The sequence below is a fragment of the Ovis aries genome, chromosome 24, assembly GCF_016772045.2.
Source record: "Ovis aries strain OAR_USU_Benz2616 breed Rambouillet chromosome 24, ARS-UI_Ramb_v3.0, whole genome shotgun sequence".
Classification (NCBI taxonomy): domain Eukaryota; kingdom Metazoa; phylum Chordata; class Mammalia; order Artiodactyla; family Bovidae; genus Ovis; species Ovis aries.
In genome coordinates this window covers 36103846-36129800 of record NC_056077.1, presented here as the reverse complement: position 1 = coordinate 36129800, position 25955 = coordinate 36103846, and the positions used below count along the sequence as shown (strand labels likewise).

The 25955-nt window shown below is 54.2% G+C and overlaps 3 protein-coding genes across 4 annotated transcripts in view; all 3 read left to right on the top strand.

The window, feature by feature from the left end:
• Window positions 1-1114: 1114 nt before the first annotated feature.
• LOC121817843 (mucin-3A-like) lies at window positions 1115-3237 on the top strand. Its single transcript, XM_060405836.1, has 5 exons — window positions 1115-1378; window positions 1521-2498; window positions 2594-2686; window positions 2758-2921; window positions 3129-3237. The coding sequence occupies exons 1-5, from the start codon at window positions 1115-1117 to the stop codon at window positions 3235-3237; spliced, it is 1608 nt and encodes a 535-aa protein (XP_060261819.1).
• A 1305-nt stretch (window positions 3238-4542) lies between these two features.
• Window positions 4543-14767, top strand: LOC105604785 (mucin-3A). 2 transcript variants are annotated; one of them, XM_027961540.2, is made up of 11 exons: window positions 4543-9424; window positions 9529-9630; window positions 10567-10682; window positions 10787-10845; window positions 11390-11538; window positions 11923-11988; window positions 12332-12494; window positions 12680-12856; window positions 12943-13025; window positions 13307-13359; window positions 13527-14767. In XM_027961540.2, the coding sequence occupies exons 1-11, from the start codon at window positions 4891-4893 to the stop codon at window positions 13566-13568; spliced, it is 5544 nt and encodes a 1847-aa protein (XP_027817341.2). In that variant the 5' UTR covers window positions 4543-4890; the 3' UTR covers window positions 13569-14767. The 2 variants fall into 2 exon arrangements, with proteins under 2 accessions (XP_027817341.2, XP_042095887.1); XM_042239953.1 differs by having other exon boundaries at window positions 13307-13383.
• A 1159-nt stretch (window positions 14768-15926) lies between these two features.
• The window catches only part of MUC12 (mucin 12, cell surface associated), a 29130-nt gene continuing 19101 nt past the window's right edge, over window positions 15927-25955 (top strand). The window contains exon 1 of the mRNA XM_060406003.1: window positions 15927-16080. Coding sequence (XP_060261986.1) covers window positions 15990-16080 — 91 coding nt within the window. The 5' untranslated portion in view covers window positions 15927-15989. The remainder of the gene's footprint in view (window positions 16081-25955) is intronic.

Genomic DNA, 25955 nt, shown 5'->3' with positions numbered 1-25955 from the left:
TCCTCCTCTGTCAGTACCGAAGCCCCTACCCTGACACCAGCCACCACGGAGTCCACACCCACGAGCACCACTGGCTCAGTGAGCTCCACAGGTGACCGCACCTCCACACCTGTGCTCTCAAGCACCTCACCCACCACCACCAATAACATCCCATCTTCCGCCACCACCCATATGACAGACACAACCTTCAGTGTGGTCACAAACTCAGTCACCGTGCCTACTGAGACATCCACCTTCACTATCACCCACAGCACAGTGACTCCTTCCCTCTACCACCACTCAAGCTCCATCTCTAGGCACTTCTGCGTCTACCAGCACTACCAGGACAACTCAGGAAGACAGTACCACCTCACCAGCCACAAGCACCAGTGCCCTGCACACGACCACAGCGACTCCTCCCAGTGACACCTCCAGCCAGCCTGTCACCACGGAGGTGTCCTCTCCTCCAGCAGTCACATCCTCGGCCACTCCCACCAGCACACTATATTCTCCCGCACCCACCACCTCGAATCCCATCGCCACCGGTACCCTCACCTTGTCTACGGGGACGCCTCACACATCTTCACCTGCTCCCAGCACAGAGCCCACCTCTCCCTCGAACCCGAACACCAGCCCTCCGCCCACCAAGACGACCACACTCCCTCCCACCCACACCACTGCCGGCACCTCGCCTCCCACAAGCACTCCCACTGGGTCCACCACCCAGGTCGCCACTCCCACGGACACCTCGTCCACCTCCATCACAACTGTGCCCACTACTTCTACCGAACAAACCACCAAGGGCTCTAATACTCATTCGGTAACCACATTCGTCCCAGCAACATCACAAACCACCACAGCCCTCACCTCTTCAACCATCTACTCCACCAGCATCGCAGCCTCATCTCCATTCACATCATCCCTCCCAGCCGCCACCAGCCTGCAGACATCCACGACTGCACCTCCCTCCTCTGTCAGTACCGAAGCCCCTACCCTGACACCAGCCACCACGGAGTCCACACCCACGAGCACCACTGGCTCAGTGAGCTCCACAGGTGACCGCACCTCCACACCTGTGCTCTCAAGCACCTCACCCACCACCACCAATAACATCCCATCTTCCGCCACCACCCATATGACAGACACAACCTTCAGTGTGGTCACAAACTCAGTCACCGTGCCTACTGAGACATCCACCTTCACTATCACCCACAGCACAGTGACTCCCTTCCCCTCTACCACCACTCAAGCTCCATCTCTAGGCACTTCTGCGTCTACCAGCACTACCAGGACAACTCAGGAAGACAGTACCACCTCACCGGCCACAAGCACCAGTGCCCTGCACACGACCACAGCGACTCCTCCCAGTGACACCTCCAGCCAGCCTGTCACCACGGAGGTGTCCTCTCCTCCAGCAGTCACATCCTCGGCCACTCCCACCAGCACACTATATTCTCCCGCACCCACCACCTCGAATCCCATCGCCACCGGTACCTCACCTTGTCTACGGGGACGCCTCACACATCTTCACCTGCTCCCAGCACAGAGCCCACCTCTCCTCGAACCCGAACACCAGCCCTCCGCCCACCAAGACGACCACACTCCCTCCCACCCACACCACTGCCGGCACCTCGCCTCCCACAAGCACTCCCACTGGGTCCACCACCCAGGTCGCCACTCCCACGGACACCTCGTCCACCTCCATCACAACTGTGCCCACTACTTCTACCGAACAAACCACCAAGGGCTCTAATACTCATTCGGTAACCACATTCGTCCCAGCAACATCACAAACCACCACAGCCCTCACCTCTTCAACCATCTACTCCACCAGCATCGCAGCCTCATCTCCATTCACATCATCCCTCCCAGCCGCCACCAGCCTGCAGACATCCACGACTGCACCTCCCTCCTCTGTCAGTACCGAAGCCCCTACCCTGACACCAGCCACCACGGAGTCCACACCCACGAGCACCACTGGCTCAGTGAGCTCCACAGGTGACCGCACCTCCACACCTGTGCTCTCAAGCACCTCACCCACCACCACCAATAACATCCCATCTTCCGCCACCACCCATATGACAGACACAACCTTCAGTGTGGTCACAAACTCAGTCACCGTGCCTACTGAGACATCCACCTTCACTATCACCCACAGCACAGTGACTCCCTTCCCCTCTACCACCACTCAAGCTCCATCTCTAGGCACTTCTGCGTCTACCAGCACTACCAGGACAACTCAGGAAGACAGTACCACCTCACCGGCCACAAGCACCAGTGCCCTGCACACGACCACAGCGACTCCTCCCAGTGACACCGCCAGCCAGCCTGTCACCACGGAGGTGTCCTCTCCTCCAGCAGTCACATCCTCGGCCACTCCCACCAGCACACTATATTCTCCCGCACCCACCACCTCGAATCCCATCGCCACCGGTACCCTCACCTTGTCTACGGGGACGCCTCACACATCTTCACCTGCTCCCAGCACAGAGCCCACCTCTCCTCGAACCCGAACACCAGCCCTCCGCCCACCAAGACGACCACACTCCCTCCCACCCACACCACTGCCGGCACCTCGCCTCCCACAAGCACTCCCACTGGGTCCACCACCCAGGTCGCCACTCCCACGGACACCTCGTCCACCTCCATCACAACTGTGCCCACTACTTCTACCGAACAAACCACCAAGGGCTCTAATACTCATTCGGTAACCACATTCGTCCCAGCAACATCACAAACCACCACAGCCCTCACCTCTTCAACCATCTACTCCACCAGCATCGCAGCCTCATCTCCATTCACATCATCCCTCCCAGCCGCCACCAGCCTGCAGACATCCACGACTGCACCTCCCTCCTCTGTCAGTACCGAAGCCCCTACCCTGACACCAGCCACCACGGAGTCCACACCCACGAGCACCACTGGCTCAGTGAGCTCCACAGGTGACCGCACCTCCACACCTGTGCTCTCAAGCACCTCACCCACCACCACCAATAACATCCCATCTTCCGCCACCACCCATATGACAGACACAACCTTCAGTGTGGTCACAAACTCAGTCACCGTGCCTACTGAGACATCCACCTTCACTATCACCCACAGCACAGTGACTCCCTTCCCCTCTACCACCACTCAAGCTCCATCTCTAGGCACTTCTGCGTCTACCAGCACTACCAGGACAACTCAGGAAGACAGTACCACCTCACCAGCCACAAGCACCAGTGCCCTGCACACGACCACAGCGACTCCTCCCAGTGACACCTCCAGCCAGCCTGTCACCACGGAGGTGTCCTCTCCTCCAGCAGTCACATCCTCGGCCACTCCCACCAGCACACTATATTCTCCCGCACCCACCACCTCGAATCCCATCGCCACCGGTACCCTCACCTTGTCTACGGGGACGCCTCACACATCTTCACCTGCTCCCAGCACAGAGCCCACCTCTCCCTCGAACCCGAACACCAGCCCTCCGCCCACCAAGACGACCACACTCCCTCCCACCCACACCACTGCCGGCACCTCGCCTCCCACAAGCACTCCCACTGGGTCCACCACCCAGGTCGCCACTCCCACGGACACCTCGTCCACCTCCATCACAACTGTGCCCACTACTTCTACCGAACAAACCACCAAGGGCTCTAATACTCATTCGGTAACCACATTCGTCCCAGCAACATCACAAACCACCACAGCCCTCACCTCTTCAACCATCTACTCCACCAGCATCGCAGCCTCATCTCCATTCACATCATCCCTCCCAGCCGCCACCAGCCTGCAGACATCCACGACTGCACCTCCCTCCTCTGTCAGTACCGAAGCCCCTACCCTGACACCAGCCACCACGGAGTCCACACCCACGAGCACCACTGGCTCAGTGAGCTCCACAGGTGACCGCACCTCCACACCTGTGCTCTCAAGCACCTCACCCACCACCACCAATAACATCCCATCTTCCGCCACCACCCATATGACAGACACAACCTTCAGTGTGGTCACAAACTCAGTCACCGTGCCTACTGAGACATCCACCTTCACTATCACCCACAGCACAGTGACTCCCTTCCCCTCTACCACCACTCAAGCTCCATCTCTAGGCACTTCTGCGTCTACCAGCACTACCAGGACAACTCAGGAAGACAGTACCACCTCACCGGCCACAAGCACCAGTGCCCTGCACACGACCACAGCGACTCCTCCCAGTGACACCTCCAGCCAGCCTGTCACCACGGAGGTGTCCTCTCCTCCAGCAGTCACATCCTCGGCCACTCCCACCAGCACACTATATTCTCCCGCACCCACCACCTCGAATCCCATCGCCACCGGTACCCTCACCTTGTCTACGGGGACGCCTCACACATCTTCACCTGCTCCCAGCACAGAGCCCACCTCTCCTCGAACCCGAACACCAGCCCTCCGCCCACCAAGACGACCACACTCCCTCCCACCCACACCACTGCCGGCACCTCGCCTCCCACAAGCACTCCCACTGGGTCCACCACCCAGGTCGCCACTCCCACGGACACCTCGTCCACCTCCATCACAACTGTGCCCACTACTTCTACCGAACAAACCACCAAGGGCTCTAATACTCATTCGGTAACCACATTCGTCCCAGCAACATCACAAACCACCACAGCCCTCACCTCTTCAACCATCTACTCCACCAGCATCGCAGCCTCATCTCCATTCACATCATCCCTCCCAGCCGCCACCAGCCTGCAGACATCCACGACTGCACCTCCCTCCTCTGTCAGTACCGAAGCCCCTACCCTGACACCAGCCACCACGGAGTCCACACCCACGAGCACCACTGGCTCAGTGAGCTCCACAGGTGACCGCACCTCCACACCTGTGCTCTCAAGCACCTCACCCACCACCACCAATAACATCCCATCTTCCGCCACCACCCATATGACAGACACAACCTTCAGTGTGGTCACAAACTCAGTCACCGTGCCTACTGAGACATCCACCTTCACTATCACCCACAGCACAGTGACTCCCTTCCCCTCTACCACCACTCAAGCTCCATCTCTAGGCACTTCTGCGTCTACCAGCACTACCAGGACAACTCAGGAAGACAGTACCACCTCACCGGCCACAAGCACCAGTGCCCTGCACACGACCACAGCGACTCCTCCCAGTGACACCGCCAGCCAGCCTGTCACCACGGAGGTGTCCTCTCCTCCAGCAGTCACATCCTCGGCCACTCCCACCAGCACACTATATTCTCCCGCACCCACCACCTCGAATCCCATCGCCACCGGTACCCTCACCTTGTCTACGGGGACGCCTCACACATCTTCACCTGCTCCCAGCACAGAGCCCACCTCTCCCTCGAACCCGAACACCAGCCCTCCGCCCACCAAGACGACCACACTCCCTCCCACCCACACCACTGCCGGCACCTCGCCTCCCACAAGCACTCCCACTGGGTCCACCACCCAGGTCGCCACTCCCACGGACACCTCGTCCACCTCCATCACAACTGTGCCCACTACTTCTACCGAACAAACCACCAAGGGCTCTAATACTCATTCGGTAACCACATTCGTCCCAGCAACATCACAAACCACCACAGCCCTCACCTCTTCAACCATCTACTCCACCAGCATCGCAGCCTCATCTCCATTCACATCATCCCTCCCAGCCGCCACCAGCCTGCAGACATCCACGACTGCACCTCCCTCCTCTGTCAGTACCGAAGCCCCTACCCTGACACCAGCCACCACGGAGTCCACACCCACGAGCACCACTGGCTCAGTGAGCTCCACAGGTGACCACACCTCCACACCTGTGCTCTCAAGCACCTCACCCACCACCACCAATAACATCCCATCTTCCGCCACCACCCATATGACAGACACAACCTTCAGTGTGGTCACAAACTCAGTCACCGTGCCTACTGAGACATCCACCTTCACTATCACCCACAGCACAGTGACTCCCTTCCCCTCTACCACCACTCAAGCTCCATCTCTAGGCACTTCTGCGTCTACCAGCACTACCAGGACAACTCAGGAAGACAGTACCACCTCACCAGCCACAAGCACCAGTGCCCTGCACACGACCACAGCGACTCCTCCCAGTGACACCTCCAGCCAGCCTGTCACCACGGAGGTGTCCTCTCCTCCAGCAGTCACATCCTCGGCCACTCCCACCAGCACACTATATTCTCCCGCACCCACCACCTCGAATCCCATCGCCACCGGTACCCTCACCTTGTCTACGGGGACGCCTCACACATCTTCACCTGCTCCCAGCACAGAGCCCACCTCTCCCTCGAACCCGAACACCAGCCCTCCGCCCACCAAGACGACCACACTCCCTCCCACCCACACCACTGCCGGCACCTCGCCTCCCACAAGCACTCCCACTGGGTCCACCACCCAGGTCGCCACTCCCACGGACACCTCGTCCACCTCCATCACAACTGTGCCCACTACTTCTACCGAACAAACCACCAAGGGCTCTAATACTCATTCGGTAACCACATTCGTCCCAGCAACATCACAAACCACCACAGCCCTCACCTCTTCAACCATCTACTCCACCAGCATCGCAGCCTCATCTCCATTCACATCATCCCTCCCAGCCGCCACCAGCCTGCAGACATCCACGACTGCACCTCCCTCCTCTGTCAGTACCGAAGCCCCTACCCTGACACCAGCCACCACGGAGTCCACACCCACGAGCACCACTGGCTCAGTGAGCTCCACAGGTGACCGCACCTCCACACCTGTGCTCTCAAGCACCTCACCCACCACCACCAATAACATCCCATCTTCCGCCACCACCCATATGACAGACACAACCTTCAGTGTGGTCACAAACTCAGTCACCGTGCCTACTGAGACATCCACCTTCACTATCACCCACAGCACAGTGACTCCCTTCCCCTCTACCACCACTCAAGCTCCATCTCTAGGCACTTCTGCGTCTACCAGCACTACCAGGACAACTCAGGAAGACAGTACCACCTCACCGGCCACAAGCACCAGTGCCCTGCACACGACCACAGCGACTCCTCCCAGTGACACCTCCAGCCAGCCTGTCACCACGGAGGTGTCCTCTCCTCCATCAGTCACATCCTCGGCCACTCCCACCAGCACACTATATTCTGCCTCACCCACCACCTCGACTCCCATCACTACCAGAACCTTGACTTCGTCCATGAGTGTGCCCTCATCCCTTCCTAGCACAACCACAGAGCCCACCTCCAGTTCCACCGGAATCACGAGGCCTGCATCCAGCTTCCCCACTCCCTACCCCACTTCCGTCCCGTCACCTCCCACCAGTACTTCCACCAGGCCCACGACAGAAACCACCACTCCCATGGACACTGTAGCACCCACCTCGACCACAGCCCCTCTGCCCTTGCCCTCCAGTGCAGAAACCACCCCGGCTGCCAGCACACACTTGGTGACCACGCTTACCCCCACAACAGTGCAAACCACTTCGATCCTCACCTCTTCAACCACCGACTCCACCGGGAGCTCGGCCACCACTGCAGTCACTGCATCCCTTCCTGGCTCCACCATCCTGCAGACATCCACGACTGCACCTCCCTCCTCTGTCAGTACAGAAGCCCCTACCCCAACACTAGCCACCAGTGAGTCCACATCCGCAAATCCCATTGGTTCCTCAACCTTCACACCCGACCTCAGCTCCACACTTGCACCATCTAGCCCCTCGCCCACTAGCACAAATATCATATCTTCTTCCTCCACCACCCATAATACAGACACAGTCTCTAATATTGTCACAACCTTGGCCAGTAGGCCTAGTGACACATCCGTGTTCCCTTCCACCCAAAGTACAGCAAGTGCCTTCCTCTCTACCAGCATTCCAGCTACATCTTTAGGCCTTTCTCTCATGCCTACCAGCAGTACCAAGACCTCTCAGGCAGACAGTACCACCTCATCTGCCTTGAGCACATCTAGTTCAATGCAGGAAACAGCTGAAACCACATTGGCACCCACCACCACTGATATAGATACGTATCAGTCTAGTTCCATGGGACTGTCCTCCACTGCAGCTTCTACACAAACAGCCAAGACGAGGGACACAACCCTGCTTGCTTCATCTGCTTTGAGAACCACAGCTACTCCTATCAGTACCGTTTCTGTAGGGTCTCTAACAACAGATATTCCTTCTATTTCTCCCATCACATCCTCAGCCACTCAAACAAGTACAGTCCATTTTCAGACATCTCCAGTCTCTACGCCAGTGACCAGTGGTACCTTGACAGCACCCAGCTCGCCTGTATCATTTCCATCTTTCACAACCACAGAACCAGTACCCACTGAAACCACAGCCCCCACCCCTCTGTTTACCCTACCCACGATCCCTGCCGCCCAGTCCACGTCCACCCCTCCATCTCCGACGGGGACGTTTACCACAACCAGGACTGAGGTCGCCACTCCCACGCATACGTCTCCCCATGCCACCTTGATCACAGCATCCTCTCGCACTCCCTCCACCCCAGAAGCTGCCAAGACTGGGACCACACAGATGGCAACAGCACCCGCCTCCATAACAGCTCTCAGTACTTCAGGCGTCTCTCCCTCTTCAGCTTTCCCAATATTGAGTACCTCTACTAATGCAATAAGTACCCCTTTCGGTACCATCATCTCCTCTTCAATACCTGCAATAACAATATCATCTCTGTCTTCTACTGGCCCAAGTTCAGGGGTCTCCCCGACAAGCAGCTCTTTTTCTACCTCCTCTCAGATGTCCAGCACAGAAAACACAGGCCCTTCTGTCACTACCTTTCCTACTTTTTCATCGACTGAAACAACCAGAACTTCCCCGACCGTGACTTCCCTAACAACCTCTCCTACCCGAACAACCACCGTGTTAACTCTGTCTTCCACCACCCCGTGTCCAGAGTCCGTATCAGTTACAATAGTGTCTGCCTCTCCCACGACACCATGTATCGAAGTGGGTCCAAATCCTGAAGTTACCTCGATGCCCACTGTCCCGTTATCAGTTTTCACCTCTACTACTGAGATGGCCACCTCTCCCAATCCCACAACCACGACAACTCTGTTCCCTGTAACACCGGACACTTCTACTTCCATTCTGGACACTCACCCCACCAACCAGACTGCTGCTCCTAGTTCTATCAGCCCTGGGACCACTCCCATTAGCACGGTTTTCCCGAGCACACAAAGATCCACCACTGGGACCTGGATCAGCACCAACTTTGTAACTACCCCACACGTAACGGGCTTCACTAGCCTCCCACTGACCACGAAACCAAGTAGCAGCTCTTCATCTTCCATGGTGACTACAAGCAAGTTGACAACCCCCAGCCCACCCATAAGCAGTGTTTCAGGGATACCAGCGGGCACCACCACGACGCTCTCCACCGTTACGTCATCCAGGACAACTTCAACCACAACCCAGACGACCACACAGTCCAGGGAGACCACCACCCCAGGTCTGGACCACCTGCTTCCTTGTTGCCTCTCCTCCCTCTCCTGCTAAATTCCCATGACCAAGGAGAGTCCTGGCCTGAACTTCCCTTTTTTGCTTGCTACCCAGGCCCTTGTAAAAATGGTGGCACCTGGACGCAAGGCCGCTGCTCCTGCCCTAGCGCTTTCCATGGCCCCAAATGCGAGTTTGCTGAGGAAGAGTTAAATATGGGTGAGTTGATCTCTGCACCTTCTCTCAGGAGGTGCCACCACCTCAAATGGGCCCAGTCATTTTGCCAAATCTCTTCTGCTTTCTCCCTCGTGCTCTCCTCAACCCCAGACCATGACTACTCTCCACCCTTACCTCCAGGAGGTCCCTGGGGTCACTCTCTTTTCTGACATCTCCCAGTTTGTGTTGCTTGGAGTTGTATTAGGTTCTAATTTCTCCTGTAGCAAATTACCACAAACTTAGCAGATGAACAATACAAATTTATTATTTTGTTATTCTGTTGATTAGAAGCCTGATATGAGTCTTGAAGGGCTAAAATTAAGGTGTTGCCTAGGGCTGGTTCTTTCTGGTGGCCCTAGGGGAGAATCCATTCCTTTGCCCTTTCCCAGACTTGAGAGCTGCCCATCTTATTTGTCACAAGGCCCCCTGGCTCCCTTTGATGCCAGCAGCATTACATGTCTGTTCCTTATGTCCATACTTACATCATTCTTTGAGTGATTCTGACCTTTCTGCCTCCCTCCTCCTCTCTCTATGTACCTTATGATTATACTAGGCCCACTGGATATACCTTGTTAATTTTCCAATATTAAATCAGCAGATCAGTACCCTTAGCTCTATCTGCCACTTTGATTGCTCCCTGTCATGTAGCGTAACATATTCCCAGGTTTTGGGGACTAGACATAGGCACCTTTGTTATTTTGCTTCACACTGGGAGAGCTGAGAGACTACAGAACTGACTGCTGGACACCCCGACTTCCAGTGTTTCTCACATCTTGGAACAACATCTTCCAGAATTCCTACCTCTCTTTCTCCTGCAATTCAGTCAGTCCTCAGGGAACATGGAGAGGGTCCGTGGGAGCAGCTTCTGGGTTAGGGTGGTGGTAGTGATGTTGGACAGGAAGAGATCATGAAATGACCAGAGCAAGGCATGTTGTGCAGACAAAGTGGACGCTGAAGTGGGCATGGAGGTATCTGTCAACCAGGAGTTCTCCCCGGACCTCAATGACAACAGTTCTCAGGTCTACAAGGATTTCACGAAAGCCTTCCAGGATCAGGTGAGGAGGAAGGGGGCAAAATTCAGGGGTATGCCCTTGGAGTGTAGCTTGGGCCCAGGGGTGCCCTCTGGTTGGAGGTTCAGACAGGATCCTTGGCATTTCAGATAAAGAAGATTTACCAAAACGTGCAGGGATTCAAGGAGGTGCAGATCCTTTCTCTGAGGTAGGACCCCTTTCCGGGGCTGTGGAGGCAGTGTCAAGTGTGTGTGGTGGTGGGTGGGGAGCACAAAGAAGGGCCAAAGAAGCCATCCCTTGCTTTCGGAATCATTCAATGTCATAAAGAGAGGGATGGACGGAGGAAGCAAGAAAACTATTCCATGAGGGGTGTTTGGGGATGCAGGGAGGTGGTGCCTGAGGCCTGGTGCCTGGTGTCGGGACCATGGCTGGTCTCTCTGGTTGGCAACTGGTCTAGTGGACGGGTCAGCAAGAGGGAGGCAGAGAGCCCAGAAGGGCCTGGTTTGATTACGGCTTGAGGGAACACAAAGAGAACGTCAATCATTCCTTGTTCCACCTACCCAGGCTGCCCAAGGCAGAAGCTAGTAGCCCCTTCTGGACATAATCAGTCTGGAATCCCATCTCATTGCCTCTGCCCCTTCCTGCCAACACTCGCATAGCTGTGGCTGGTCTGGAAATGCCCTTCTACAGTTGTATGGTGGCTTGGGCCTGGGCACCTTTTAAGGCTCTCTGCACCCCACCCCCGCCCCCAGGAATGGCAGCATCGTGGTGGAATATCTAGTCCTGCTGGAATTACCCTTCAGCCTCCAGCTGGAGGAGGAGTATGAGAAGGTGAAGGTGGCCTTGAAGGAGGAGCTCCAGAATGTCAGCCAGGATGGGAACAGCTGCCAGAACGACCAGGGTGAACAGAGGCTGGGGGCCTGGGGCTGGAGGGAGGGGTCAGGGTCACAGCCACCATCCCAGCCTGCTCCAATACCCACAGGGGTCTTCGGGGGGCAGGTGTCAGCCATGTGGTACCTCAGGCAGGACAGGAGAAGAGAGACAGGTCCACAGAAAGCCGGGTCAAGGGTGAGCCTAAGGAAGGGTTGTCAGAGCCTAGGAGCTGCGGGAGAGAGAGCTGCTCAAGGTCTCCTGGGTGGCTGAGGACCCCTGGCTGTTCAGGGGACATGAGGGAGGCCCAAGGAGCCTTCCTTCATGGCCCATCCAAACCTCCCCCGTACTGATAGAGCGCTCTCTGTCCCTTCCTGTGCCTCCCCCGATTCCACCCGTGCCTGTGGCCCCCCAGTCCTGTGTTTCAAGCCTGACTCCATCAAGGTGAACAACAACACCAGGACAGAGCTGTCTTCTGAAGGTGAGAGGTGGGGCAAGGGGCTGAGTGGCCCCAGGTGGCCGGGACCCATCTGTCCATTGAAATTCCCAGGGAGGAGGGGAGACCTTTTGGGGAGGCAGGTGATACTGACCTGGCAGGGCTGCCTCTCAGGTCCATGTTAGTAGCTTCCACGTGGGGAAGGATCACCAGAGAAGGTGAGGAGAGTGTGAGGAGCCTCCCTGCACTCATCTAATTCCACGGTCTACCCGCTGACACGCCACCTGCAGAAATGCAGTCCTCTATCCATTTTGAGAATTACCATAGCCAGGCCCCAGAGTAGAATGGATGAGGTCTTTACGTCTGCAATCCCCTACCTACCCCCCAGCCATCTGTCGCCGCGCTGCTCCCAAAGATTTTGAGGATTTCTACTTCCCTTTCCTGGAGGAGAACCAGCTCCGCTGTGTCACCAACTGCACAGCGGGTGTGGAAGGCGCCATTGACTGCCATCAGGGCCAATGCGTTGTGCAGAGCAGTGGTCCTTCTTGCCGGTGAGGCCCCGCCCACAGCCAGCTAGGCCAATCCCTGACCCCTAACCGTCGACCATTCCAGAGGCCCCGCCCACTTGCCCAGGATGGAGCCCCGCCCACCTGCCAGGAACAGGATGGTCCAGGGGCGCGATGGACCAGACCTGGGAGGTGGTGAGGTGGTGTTGACCTGGGACCCCCTCCTCCAGCTGCTTCTCTACGGACATGCACTGGTTCTTGGGCCCGCGCTGCGAGGTGGCCATCTCCTGGAAGGCGCTGGTCGGGGGTCTGGCGGGAGCCGGGGCCCTCCTTCTGCTGCTGCTGGTGGTGGCGCTGAGCGTGTTCATCATGCGCTCCCGGAGGAGGGATAGGCAAGGCCGAGGCAGGTGAGTGAGCTGCAGATGGATGGGTGAGACGAAAGGCATCCCGGACCAGGTTACCGTACCCTGACGACGCGGCGCCCTTCTGACAGGTCCGGGGACGACAGGAAGTGGTTTGAGACCTGGGATGCGAACACTGCGGGGACTTTTTCTAACTCAGGCTTCGAAGATGACAGTGAGTCTTGACTCCTGGCGGAAGTGGGGGCTGCTGCCCAGGGCCATTTCCTCCCGGGGAGACTAGAGAACTTCTCTTGTCCAAGACAGGAGTTTACCTCCTGCCCTTGCTGCTTCCATGCACCCCCCTAAGGCCCAGGTCCTGCACAGGCCCTCCCTGCAGGGCAGCCCCAGGGGCACGGAAGCCCCCTGAGGCCCTGCCTTCCTCACTCTCCTTCCCTCCCCCTTTTACTCCCACCTCTTCCTCTTCCTCCCCCTGTTCTCTTTCCTCTCTCTCTCTAGCTAACGAAGAAAACTTCCCTGTGGCCTTGAACACTGTGGACACCAATGTCAGGGTGAGGAGTCGGGATGGGTTGATGGTAAGGAGCTGTCACAGGTCCAGCTCCTGATGCCCCTCTCCCAGGGCAGGGGGCTGGCTGGGACAGGAGGCAGTGACCTCCTAGCCAGGCCCCTGCTGTGTGGTTCCCTGTTCTCACTCCCCATCTTGTGAATTCTGTGGCAGGTGCATATTCACAGACCTGAGGTGGTCTCGTCCTCACTGTGAGCCCCACTGCCCTCTCCACCTGCCCGGACAGCGGAGAGAACCATCTGCACTGCTTTTGGAGAGATGGGCGCGGGCTCGTGCGGCTCAGTCTCCTGGTTTCCTGGGGCATAACGGACCTCCGCCTACCCTCATCCTTCCCCCATCTTGGGTGAAACCCACCTGGAGACCCAGTTCAAATCCACGTTCTTCCACTGTGGGACGTTGGGCAAGTCAGTAACTTCTCTGAACTTCGGTTTTGTCACCTGCAAAATGCAAGTGGCCCACTGCTCCTGATACCTCCTGTTGGTTATAGTGAAACCAGATGTCTTGGGTCCGACCTCTGTCCTGATGCACCTTCCTGTGTCGGCCTTCATGCTCATATGGCTTCACTCACATCCCCAGTCCCCATGTCCTTCCCTGAGGCTCAGGCCTCTGCCTCTCCTTTTCCTGTGTGCATCCCTACTGCCAGCCAGGTCCTCCCCACCCCCCCACCCCCGCCCCCGCCGCCCCCCTCCCCCGTACCTGTAAGCAGCCTGCAGCCTGTCCCAGCCTCCTCCCCTCTCCTTCCATAACTCCCTGCTGCGCCCCTCCACCACTTCTTAACCCTCTCCCCTCTGAACCCACTTCTTCTTAAGTCCCTCCTCCCCCACACTCCCGCCCTGTGTCTCCCTGTTTCCATACTTTCCCCTTCCTCATCGTTTTACCCTCAACCCTAAATCCCCCTGCCCCCCACATCTGCATGCCCCACTCCTAAATCCTCCCATCTCCCCACCCTCCCTCCCTAAGTAGGTACAGATGCCCCCTGCATCTTAGGACCCCCAACTGGGGTTCCCTAGACCAGGTCCCCCATTCTGAGTCCCCATCCTTCCTGTCACCCCTAAGGGCCCTGGATCCCGGTGGGTGGGGGGTGGCAGGTAGGTTCCCAGGTCCCTGAAGATGAGGGGAAGAGGGGCCCTGAGGTGGGAAAGCTCCCTCTGCCCCTCTTCCCCATTCCCCTAACTCTCCCTCCTCTCCCGTAGTGCCCCCCACTTCCTACCCCTCCCCCATCTCCCCTCCCCCTTCCTCTCCCTGGCTCACCCCCATCTCTGCTGTAACCTGTGAAGCCAGGAGCCCGGCCTCCTTTGCAGGAAGACCTCACCTGGGGACAGGATGTCTGCAAGTCTCCAGTTCAACCAGCTGTACATAATGTAATATTTGTTGTAAACAAAACAAAACAGAAATCCTGCTCTGTGCCTTTTTTTTCCTCACACTCCCATCGGTTGAGGAGCAAGTACATTGGAAGAGAGGCTGTGGGGGCCTCTGGGAGTGCTGGTTTCTTCCACTGAGGAAGGAAGGGCTCTTTGGCCAGCTCTCAAGAGCCACGACTGGCTTCAAAGGAAATGTAAAGAGTGGAGGACCCTGTTTTCAGGAAGTGGGTGGGAGCAGGGGGTGGGAGCCTGTGAAGTTTGTCATCTGTGCCCCTTAATGTTAAGAGCTCAGAGCTGGCTTTGGGTGGTGGGTGACTCTGGCAGGGTCACCCACCGGAGTGGTGACTGCCGCCACTGGCCTTAATGGTCAGAGCTGCCTTTGGCTCTGATGGGTAAGCCAAGCATCCCCAAAGACCTTGAGACTAGAAGCCTCGGTGGCAGACACACACCTGCCAGAGCCTGCCGTACCTGGGGCCCTCTCATTCCCACTACTGTGGGCAGCCAGGCCCGTCAGACCAGAGCTGAGGGGGGTCAGGGCTGGCACAACCTGCTTCCTTGGGTGGGGGTGTCAGAAAGCCCCTGGGACTTTTGTTCGGGACAGAAGAGGGTACTGGCAGCGGCCACTGTGAGGGTGGAGACCAGGACCATAAAGCCTCAGGTGTGAGAGGCAGCCCCACCCGGGAGAGGCACTAGTGGTCAGAGGCGGCCTCAGGGAGGAAGCCACTGCCCTTCTTCGGAAGGGGCCAGCATTGGGTGGATGACGGGGAAAGAAGACCAGAAGCGAAGCCTCTCGGGGGCAAAGGTGGAGGGTTCTTCCCTCGGCCTGGCCTGGCCTGCAGCTCCTGCCAGGGCTCTGGCACCCCTCCCTTCACAGTCACCATCTTCCTGGCATTTGTTGGTCCCTGCCTCTTGGCAACCGTCATATACTTCGACACCTCTGACTGCCTGTCCCTCCCTCCTGCCCTGCCCCACCCGTGACTCTGGCTTCCGTTGTCTAGAGACCCTGCGGAGGCTGGTTCTGGTCTCTTAGAGAAGAGGAGGGTGGCCTGGCTGCCCTTTGACCACCTCCCCCTGGTCAGCATGTGTCACCTACTCAGCCCTATACACTCACCTCCACCCTGGGCCAGACACTGTCCTTCCCAAGGCAAAGGTCTCCAGGGTGCTTTATATAGCTGATCCCTCCCTGGGAAGCACTCATTTCTTAGTCTCTCCTGATGTGGGCAGGCCCTACAGCCAGGGCCTCACGCTCAGGGAGATGCTGGTGACCTGGATCCTGCCGATGGTTTTCTGGCTCTGGGTACCCATCACTGCCTCATCCACGGCCATTACCACATCTGTATCATTCGGTGAGTGAGACCCGGCCCTGGTCCCCAGTGGTCCTGGTGTGTGCTGGCCTCAGGCAGGGCTTCAAGGGGCTCACCTCTCTTCTTTCTTCCCTCCTTCTCTTTTCAGGGGAGGGGGCTGCTCAAGGGAGGGACACCCCGGCCATGACCTCATCCTGTCTTTGGGAGCTAAAGGGGTCACCCTGGAGACCCATGGGTGCGGAGGGAGGGGCCTGGGCCGTGCTATGTTGTTGATGGTTTGCTGGAATCCACCCTCCCCAAGGGGGCTTTTTCTTCATCTGGGCGGTAGTCTCTGCCTGCCTTCATCCTGGGGGTTGCATTGGCCTAAGTGTCGGGTCAGCTCTTTCCAAATTTCATGGAGACACTGCACAGGCTGCTGGCCCTGGCCCGGAGGGCAGGAGCCCAAAGGGTGTCCAGTAGCTTCCCTCCTGGCCTGGGGAGAGCCTCAGGGGTGCCAGGGATAGCCCCTCTAGTTAGAGATCGGGGAAGGGCTTGAGGGGGAGGCAGGCTCTGTGGTCCTTGTTATAGCTTGTCATGGAGGGACTGCCCTGGTAGTCCAGTGGTTAAGACTCTGGGCTTCCAATGTTGGGGGCACAAGTTCAGTCCCTAAGTGGAGAAGCAAGATCCAGAAAGAAGCTCAGGGCAGCCAGAAAGAAAACAGACAAAAAAAACCTTGTCACCGCCGTTTGTCTGGGAAGAGACTGGTTATAAGCTGATTCCCATGAGTTCAGATTTTCTGATTCCCTAGCAACAGGGAAGCACCCTGGGGGAAGGGGTGGGAAAAGTGGGTGCTCCCGTGAGGGGCACTGGGGGAGTGAACCCAAGGTGCCAGCCAGTTGAAAGTGGCATCGCTTGAGTTGAATGGGCCTGCAGGGTATGTGGTGAGGGGTCACGGTGGGTTGAGGGTGGGAGCTGAAGGTGGGGGTGTCTCTGGAAGTCTTCAAGCGCAGCCGTGAGATAACCCACATGGGAACTTAGGTCCTTAGAGGCAACCTCAGTCCACCATGCCTTGATCTACTTCCTTCTCCTCTACCAGGATGTGGTGGGGGTAGTGGCTCTGGCTGAGAGAACCTGAGGGGAGAGGGGGCAGGACTGGGGGTGTAAACTTAGTGGATTTAGGGACATTATGAAAATACATTAATTACAGACATATTAGCTCTAAGGTAATATACAGAGAAAAGGAAGCTATGGCGGGGGTCAGCCGTAGGAGGGGTCCGCCCCTCCCAGCTCCCCAACCAGAAGCTGAGGGCAATGACGATGAGGAAGGATCCAGAAGTCAGCAAGTGTGTTGCCTCTGTGCCTCCTGTCATGCCTTAGAGATCCCACCCACACAAGCAAAGACTCCTGTTGGCAAGATGCTCATAACTGTGAGGAAAAACATCATGTTGGATCCATTAGCACACTAAGGAGTCGAAAAGCGTCTGTCCTGATAAGTGCAGACAGCTGTCAGGCGTGAAGAGGTCAGGCAAGTAGGGCCATTCCAGGGAACTCCAGGTCTCAGGACACCCCACGACCCACTGCCCCTGACTCAAAGAAGGATCTGCTATTTACAAAGACATTTCACAGCATGCAGTCTGTATGACTTTTTTTAGGAAGATTGTGAAAGGAAAGGAAGGCAGATAGGAAAGCAAGGGTCAGAGAGGGTGAGTGACTTATCTGGGAACAGTGTGACTGGTAATCATATGACGATCACCACGACCTCACTCATCTGACTCTAGGTTTGTGCTGCCCTTGAGTCCACACTGGAGGCCCTCAGCCCTCTGTAATACCTCCACCCCCCTGCGTGTATTCTGGGTTCTCGGGGGGGGGGTTCAGACATCAGAGCAGACACCAAGGGTGGCATCTGTGGTTTTCTTTGTTTCTCATCTGCTCCCTCCTCTGGGTTCCCCAGTTCCCACCATGAAGACTGATGAGGTCCTGGACAAGTGAACAGTAGGGACAAGGAATGCCAGCCAGAGAAAGTAGAAAAACACTGCAGGGCTATGCAGGGGAGTCAAGGTGTAGGAATGCCCTGAAGGTGAGGGGCATGTGTCCGGTGGGGAAGGCGTGCTGGTGCGAGAGCATCTTCAGGCAACAGGAGCATTAAAACCAGATGGAGACACCAGAGAGCGTCCAAGGACAGAGCAGGGGTGGGTCACCCTGGTAAGACAGACATACTGAGAACCCATCTGGTTTGGCAGGAAGGGAGACCCCTTCCAGGGCCTGAGAGTGGGCTCCTGCTCATCACTCAGAATTGAACTGCTTGAGGAGACACACAGTCTGACGCAGCAAGAGACTTCATTGGGAAGAGGCGTCCGGGTGCAGAGCGGTAGGGTAGGGGAACCCAGGAGGACTGCTCTGCCACGTGGCTCCCTGGCTCGGGTTTTTTGGTGATGGGATTAGTTTCCAGGCTGTCTTTGGCCAACCATTCTGACTCAGGGTCCTTCCTAGTGGCTCAGCCAAGATGGATGCCAGAGAGAAGGATTCTGAGAGATGATTGGACCTGTGGTGTCTCCTTTTGACCTTTCCCTAATTCTTCTGGTTGGTGGTGGCTTGTTAGTTCCATGTTCCTTACCAGGACCTCCTGTCATGAAATAACATGCAAATGCTTACTATGGTGTATGGCCAGGTGGGTGGTTTCTGTCAGTGTCCTTCCCCTAACGCTGGCAGGAGGCCGTGAGGGTCTGTCTGGGAACCCAATTCCCCTAGAAAAGGAGAGGTGTTTCCTCTTGAGGATAGGCTGTGGAGGCACCAAGATAGATGGTTTTAGAGCCTGCGTGACTCAAGAAGCAAGAGACTTTTTGGTGGTTGACAGTGGGCTCCAGGCAGGCCTGTTGAGCTTGGGGTGAGCATGGAATTTCTGGATGGAGCTTTCCTAGAGGTCTGGGCTCAGGAAGGAGGACAAAGACAGGGACATGGTCTAGATTCTCCACTCTCCACTGCTGCAGGGGCCACAAAGTTCCTACTATGAGGACTGGAGTCATTCCTGCCCTGCAGACGCGAAGTTCCAAAGTGTTCTTAGGAAGGGTGGGGGAGGGGAGCTGCTCAGAATGGCAGCGGAGAACAGGGACTGAGTGTTTCTCTTGGAAGGGCTGCCTCAGGGGCCCCAAGTGGTCTGGGGAGTTCTGGAACCTAGAAAGGCCAAAGTGGAAGCGGAAATGTTCGATGTTATAAAACTGTGGTGAAGACCAGAATGGATTTGTTCACAATAGCCAAAGGGGTAATCTAACCTTTGGAATGTAGGTGATGTAAATTTAGAGCAATTAAAAAAGAAGTGATGTTTTATGCAGAGTAATAAATTTACTCATTCTGCAAACACAGGAGGCTTGGCTCTGCCCAGGCAGGTGCTCTGAGCCAGACAAGATGAATAAGCCAGTTTATAGTCTTGTTGATTAGATGGAAACATGGGAATTAGGCAGAAAGAACCACAGCCTAAGGCTGGTGGGGAGGCTCGGCCTGGAGAGTGGCCTCAAAGAGCTAGACACAACTTAATGACTAAACGACAACTACAGTGATAGATATTCAAACACTTGAGACAATTTCAGAACTGACAAAGCCATACATAGCTTTGGACGCAACTGGATTATTGACAACTGAATCTTCTGGGTCTAACAATTCCGAAAGTCACAACTCCTTGTAGCCTGTGCTCAGCTGCTTAATCCTGTCTGACTCTGTGACCCCATGAACTGTAGCCTGCCAGGCTCCTCAGTCCATAGGATTTTCCAGGCAAAAATACTGGAATGGGATGCCATTTTCTTCTCCACCCTGTAGCCTGAGTATGACCCTAATGCTCAAAATTGCTGGTGTTCATTGAGGGCCTACTATGTGCTAAACAGTGTTCTAAATGATATCTGTTATTTAAATTTCCCAGCAACCCTGGAAAGAAGTGCTGTTACTGATTTTCCATTTTATGCATGGGGAAACTGAGGCATGGAGACATGAACTAAGTAGTTGAAGCTTTCCATCCATCAGGTGGAGGAGTTGGGATGGGAACCCACAGCGTCAGGCTGCAGAGCCCACTTTCTTTACCACTTGCTCTAAGTGGGGGTGTCTGTGTGTGTGTATTTCTTGGGGCTGCTGTAACAAATGACCATAAACTTGGTGGTTTCAAACAACAGAGGTGTATTCTCTCATAGTGATGGAGGCCGGAAGTCTGAAACGAGATACCACCAGGGTCCAGTCCCTCCAAAGTTTCTCATTGCCCCCTCTGGATTCCGGTGCTTCATGGCATTCCTTGGCTGTGTGGCATCACTCTCGTCTCTGCCTGTCTTCTCATGGTCTTCTCCCCTGAATTTGTGTCAAATGCCCCTTACCTTTCTCTTATAAGGATGCCAGTCATGGGATTTAAGGCCCAACCTAATTCTAGAAGGATCTGATTTTGAGATTCTTAATTATATCTATACTATATTTCCAAATAAGGTCACACTCAAGCATACAAGTGTTAGGACTTGGACATATCTTTTATTGTTGTTGTCTAGTGGCTAAGTTGTGTCCAACTCTTTGTGACCCAGTGGCCTGCAGCCCACCAGGCTCCTCTGTCCATGGGATTTCCCAGGCAAGAATATTGGAGTGGATTGCCATTTCCTTCTCCAGGGGATCTTCCCAATCCAGGGATTGAACCCACATTTCCTGCATTGGCAAAACACAATTCAACCCTCTATACCATGATTCTGCAGCAATCAGAGCAACTGCTATCTTTTCAGGGAGGCAGTGGGCAGGGGCAGGTGGCACTGGCTGCTGATGCTAGAAAACCAGGAAGCCCATTCATTCCCCATAGGTGTGTCCAGGGCGGGGGGTTGGGGGGCGGGGCAGGGACAGAGCCAAGGTGGCTCCCACCCAGTGTCACCTCGGTGGTGACTCTGCCGGGTGGGGATGACTTTACAGAAGAGGAGATGGGCCCAAGTCACTGAGGCTGTGAGTGGCAGGGCTGAAAGTACACCCAGGGCTGAGGGACACAGCCTAGTGGTCGCCACACTGCTTCTCTTGAAGAATATTCTAGAATGAGCAGAGTGGTGAAGGCAGGCATCAGTCACCTCCATGTTCTGGAGGAAATGGAAGCTCAGAGAGGTTAACTATATGAGATCCCGGACCTGGGTAGCACCTGCCCTGACAGGTGTGCCCCCCACTCCACACTCCACCCTTCAGGACTGTTCCCATGTGTTTTGAAGATATTATAGTAGGAGGGGACCTATCTATCTATCAAGACGGTGGTCTTCAGACTTGTCCCAAGGTGCTTTTGAGGGCTCTTCCTCAAGAATGTCACAGAGTGAAAAACTTGCCTGGCGAACCAGCTGCCTAACTCAAATGATTATCTTTTTAAAAAGAATTTAGTTTATTCTTATTTTTTTGACTGAACTGGATCTTCCTTGTGATGTGTGGGCTTAGTTGCCCCACGGCATGTGGGAGTCTTAGTTTGCAACCAAGCATTGAACCTGAGCCCACTGCATTGGAAGATGAACTCTTAACCACTGGACCACCAGAGAAGTCCCTAAAATGATTATGTTTTAAAGAAAGAGGCAATAAGAACTGTACACAGGGCAAGAAATTTTATCAAACCAATTTTACTTGTTTCATAGGAGACCTGGTGTCTTGGATGGCTAGTGTAACACTAAAATGACATTTTCTAGCAACACAAAAATGACATCAAGATCATTTTTGTTAAGCATTTTGACCACAAGAGTGTGGGGAATCCCAGCTTGGGAATTATTAGTGATTTTGCCTGGGTTCTCCAAGGTGCAGGGCACACCTAAGGTTTTATTTTTATAGCATATACTTTTACTGTGTTTAAACATTATATCAGGAATGCCTCTTTATGGTACAACATTTAGAAAATATAGACAGACCAAAGGAGGAAAATCTCCCTTAACCCTGCCACTCAGATAAACATTGTTAACATTTTGGTCTTTTCCCAAATAACTATTTAGATTTATTCTATGGGCCATTTCTATTCTAATGACTGATCAATATTCAATTTTATGGAATACTCTAGCCATCTAACCAGTCTCCTATTCTTCTATTCTTAGACAGGCTTTCCCCAATTTTTCGTTATAATAGATAATGATGTAATAGACATTGCTGTAAATAAATTTTTTTAACAAAAATCTGCATCAGAGTCCTTTACTTTAGGGTTAGTAACTAGAAGAATAATCATTGAAATGGTATGACTCAGCCCATGATCCCTAAGGTACATTTTCAAATTATCCCTTAGAAATAAGATACTCAGTAAACGCCCATTAGCATCTTATTCCCCAACCAATACCAGCTGCATCGCTTAACATCACAGAGGGGATGTCATGCGATAAGTAAAGATAAATAGTATCTTGCTTTGTTTTGAAAATCTTTGCTTTGTAGTGAAGTTGACCATTTTCTTCTTGTAGGCTTATTGGCCATGTAAATTGTTCCTTTGGAGAACTTCTGTGTTTTTCCTTGGCTCAGCTTCCTAGTGGAACCCTGACCCTGACCCTGGAGGTTGAGTCTGGGAAGGACTTTGCTCAAGTTCTCTGCCACATCCTTTGGAGATGTTGTGGCCACCAGAATTTTGGGCTGGGAGGGTTCTGAAGCACTTCACCAGGGCAGGGCTGTCTAGGGGGCCTACTTCCTTTTTAAAATATTTATATTTATGTATTCATTTTATTTGGCTGGGCTGGGTCTCAGTTGCAGCACTTGGGATCTTTAGTTATGGCATGTGGGATCTAGTTCCCTGACCAGGGATTGAACCCGGGACCCCTGCATTGGGAGCAGGGAATCTTAGCCATTGGACTACCAGAGAAGTTCCCTATGGTGCCTTATCCTTGTCCCTCCCAGAAATGAGTCAAAGCCTTGGGCATAGACAGGATTGCTGCTGGGAAGATGACGGATATGGCAGAGCCTTTATCTTAAGGGTTTCACTTAGATGTTGTTGTTGTTGTTCAGTTGCTAAGTCACATCCAAGGCTTTGTGACCCCATGGACTGCAGCACACAAGGCTCCTCTGTCCTTCACTATCTCCTGGAGCTTGCTCAAATTCATGTCCACTTAGTCAGTGATGCTATCTAACCATCTCATCCTCTGCTGCTCCCTTCTCCTTTTGGCTTCCATCTTTCCCAGCATCAGAATCTTTTCTACTCTGCCCACTTAGATACTGAGCAGGAAAGAACAGCACAAGGGAGGAGACAAAGGGTGATTAGGAGGCAGTGGTGCCTTAGAATCTGAAGGAGATGAGAGATTCCAGGAGGAAGGGCAAACTGGTGAAATGGACAGTGATTGGTGTACTCAAGCTGGTCGCAAGTATAGTGGACATGTGTGGCAGCAAACTGGAGTAAACGGTGTGGATTCAGGAATAAAGACAAAAGAAAGCCTGTTCAGAGACTGTACCAACATGTGTCCTGGCCTTCACTGGGGCCCCCAGTGAAGGCGCTACTGTGGGCTCATTGATCATCCCCTGCCCTCACCACCCCTCCTCTCCAGGCTCTGCTCCTAATGCACAGTTGTGGCCGTGGCCTTTTCTGGACACTCTTCACTGTTGCTGAGTCAATCCAGAGCTGGCTTCACACTCACCTTGACAGCTTTCCCTCTGCCTCCTCTGGTCTCTCAACATCCAGCTTCAATCCAAACATGTACTCTGAGCCTCCACACATGCTGTTCCCTAGACTTGAAAACTTTTCCTTGTTCTTCTCCTCTTTGCAAACCCCTTCCTTATGCTGAAAGTAAAAGCTACCTTCAGATTGTGCTTGAATTCTATCTTACCAGTTGGGTGAACTTGGAAGATATTTAACCCTTAGAGCCTCAATTAAGTTGTGAAACAGGAATAGTCACGTCTTCCTCCTGAGATGACATGAAATAACTAACAAAAAGTATCGACAGACTTTTCAGTGTTCATTAACTCCTTTATCCAAGACCTCCTCATGGAGCATCTGCTCTGAGTCTGGCTGAATATGGCAGAAAGGAGCAAAGGTAATTACATACATGGTCATTGAATTATAGTGTGATACAACTACTCAGGAATTTGATAGGCAGCCAATAAATGTCACCTCTCCCCACCTCTACTCATTGTTATGATTCAGTTAGGGATCATAAGTCTGGTAAAACTTATAATACCTAAGTCCACAAAACCCTTTCTTTTTAAAGAAGGAAAGAAAAAGATAGCTTGGCTTTTACTTTCATTTTGAAGCCTTCCGAGAAAGGCAGAGGGACAGTTCCTTCCCTTCTCCTCCCCGTCCCTGCCCCCGTTGGCTTCTGTGTTCCTTAAATGGCCTTGACGGCTCTAGAATTGCACTGGTCGGCGGGGGAGGGCCAGGAGCATCCTTGAGGGGTGGGGGCCCATTTGTCCACCAGCCTGGGTTTACTCTGAGCCATGTTACAGTTTGTTTGGGGTTGACTAAAGCCCTCAATGTGTACTCTCTCTCTCTTTCTGATCCTTCCTATACCCAAGACTCAAGGATGCCCCCACCTCCACCCTTGGCAGCCTCTCAGCTCAGCCCCTTCTCTTTCCCTTGGTAGGCAAGTTGTTGTTGTTCAGTTGCTCAGTCATGTCGAACTCTTTGCGACCCCATGGAGTGAAGCATGCCAGGCTTCCCTGTCCTTCACTATCTCCCAGAACTTGCTCAAACTCATGTCTATTGACTTGGTGATGCCATCCAACCATCTCATCCTGTCATCCCCTTCTCCTCCTGCCTTCACTCTTTCCCAGCATCAGGATCTTTTCTAATGAGTCAGCTCTGTGCAAGAGAACTGGACCAAACAAACATATCTACTGACTTAAAAACAACCAAGTAATCTTGTCAAGTTTTTCCCATTAATTTAGAATCCTACAAACCATAGGCATTATGGCACCTTTGACTTGAACTGCCTTAGTCAACGATTTGATATTACTTTCCCCTAAAGTTCTGATGAAAGCTCTGCAAAGCCAGTGATCCAGAACCACTGGTGTGAATGACATGTCTTCACTAGTGGTCCACTCCCATGGCCTCCAGTCCTGGTCCAGCTCCAGGTTTCGCCCTGAGACTGTCTGCCTCTTTAAGGACCCTCTGAAAATGGGAGCATCTGGGATGGTAGAGGGTGCTGCTGCCCTGATGGCTTCCACTGTCCCCTCTGCCAGGGGCCAAAGACCACCTTCCTGAGAGATGAGAAACATGCAGCCCCAGGGAGTCTTTGCAGAGGAGTGGGGGACTGATAGGAGGGACGAGAGGCCGCATTCCCTGACCTCTCTAGGAAGTTTCCTGTACACTATCCTGTGGAATTCCTAATAAACCCTAGATTTATGGTGTAACTGTCTCAAAGATCCTTTCCATATTTGATCTGATTAGCTTTACAGGCACAGTGAAGAGGAGCCAGGGGTTATAGTTCCACCTTACATAGGAAAATAGAGTTCCACGTGTATAGCCACAGATTCTAAGTGGCCCAGAGAACACAAAAGAAGCCCTCCAGCCCCAGGGTGTAAGCCCAGCTCCCATTATTAGAGAGTTGCAACTCGTTGAGTGGGCTGTGGGGCCAGGGTGGGGGCAGAGCTTACCTGGGCAGTTGTGATGAATACAGGACAGCCAGGTAGAGGTGGCAGCATTCCAGTAGAGTGGCTAGACCCTGTGTAAGTGTCTGGAGAGAGAGGACAGGCGGTGAATTGTCCAGGGTAACAGCTCTCCTATTCCTTCAGGGTCAGTAGGAAGTATTGGGGTAGAGGAGGAACCTCAGATGTAAAGGATGGCAAGAGAGACTTGTCTGACTAAGTACTGGCCAGAGGATGGGAGGGGATCGTGTGGCCTGCAGATCACAAAATATGAGGGGCAAAAGGAATGTGCAGGGGGCATTTGTGTGAGTACAACTATCCGCTAGAACTTATGCCAGATACCCAAGGAGACGTGCATGTCCCAGGGTGCCCAGGGAGGAACGCACAGGCAATATTGGGCAAAAGTATACATATATACT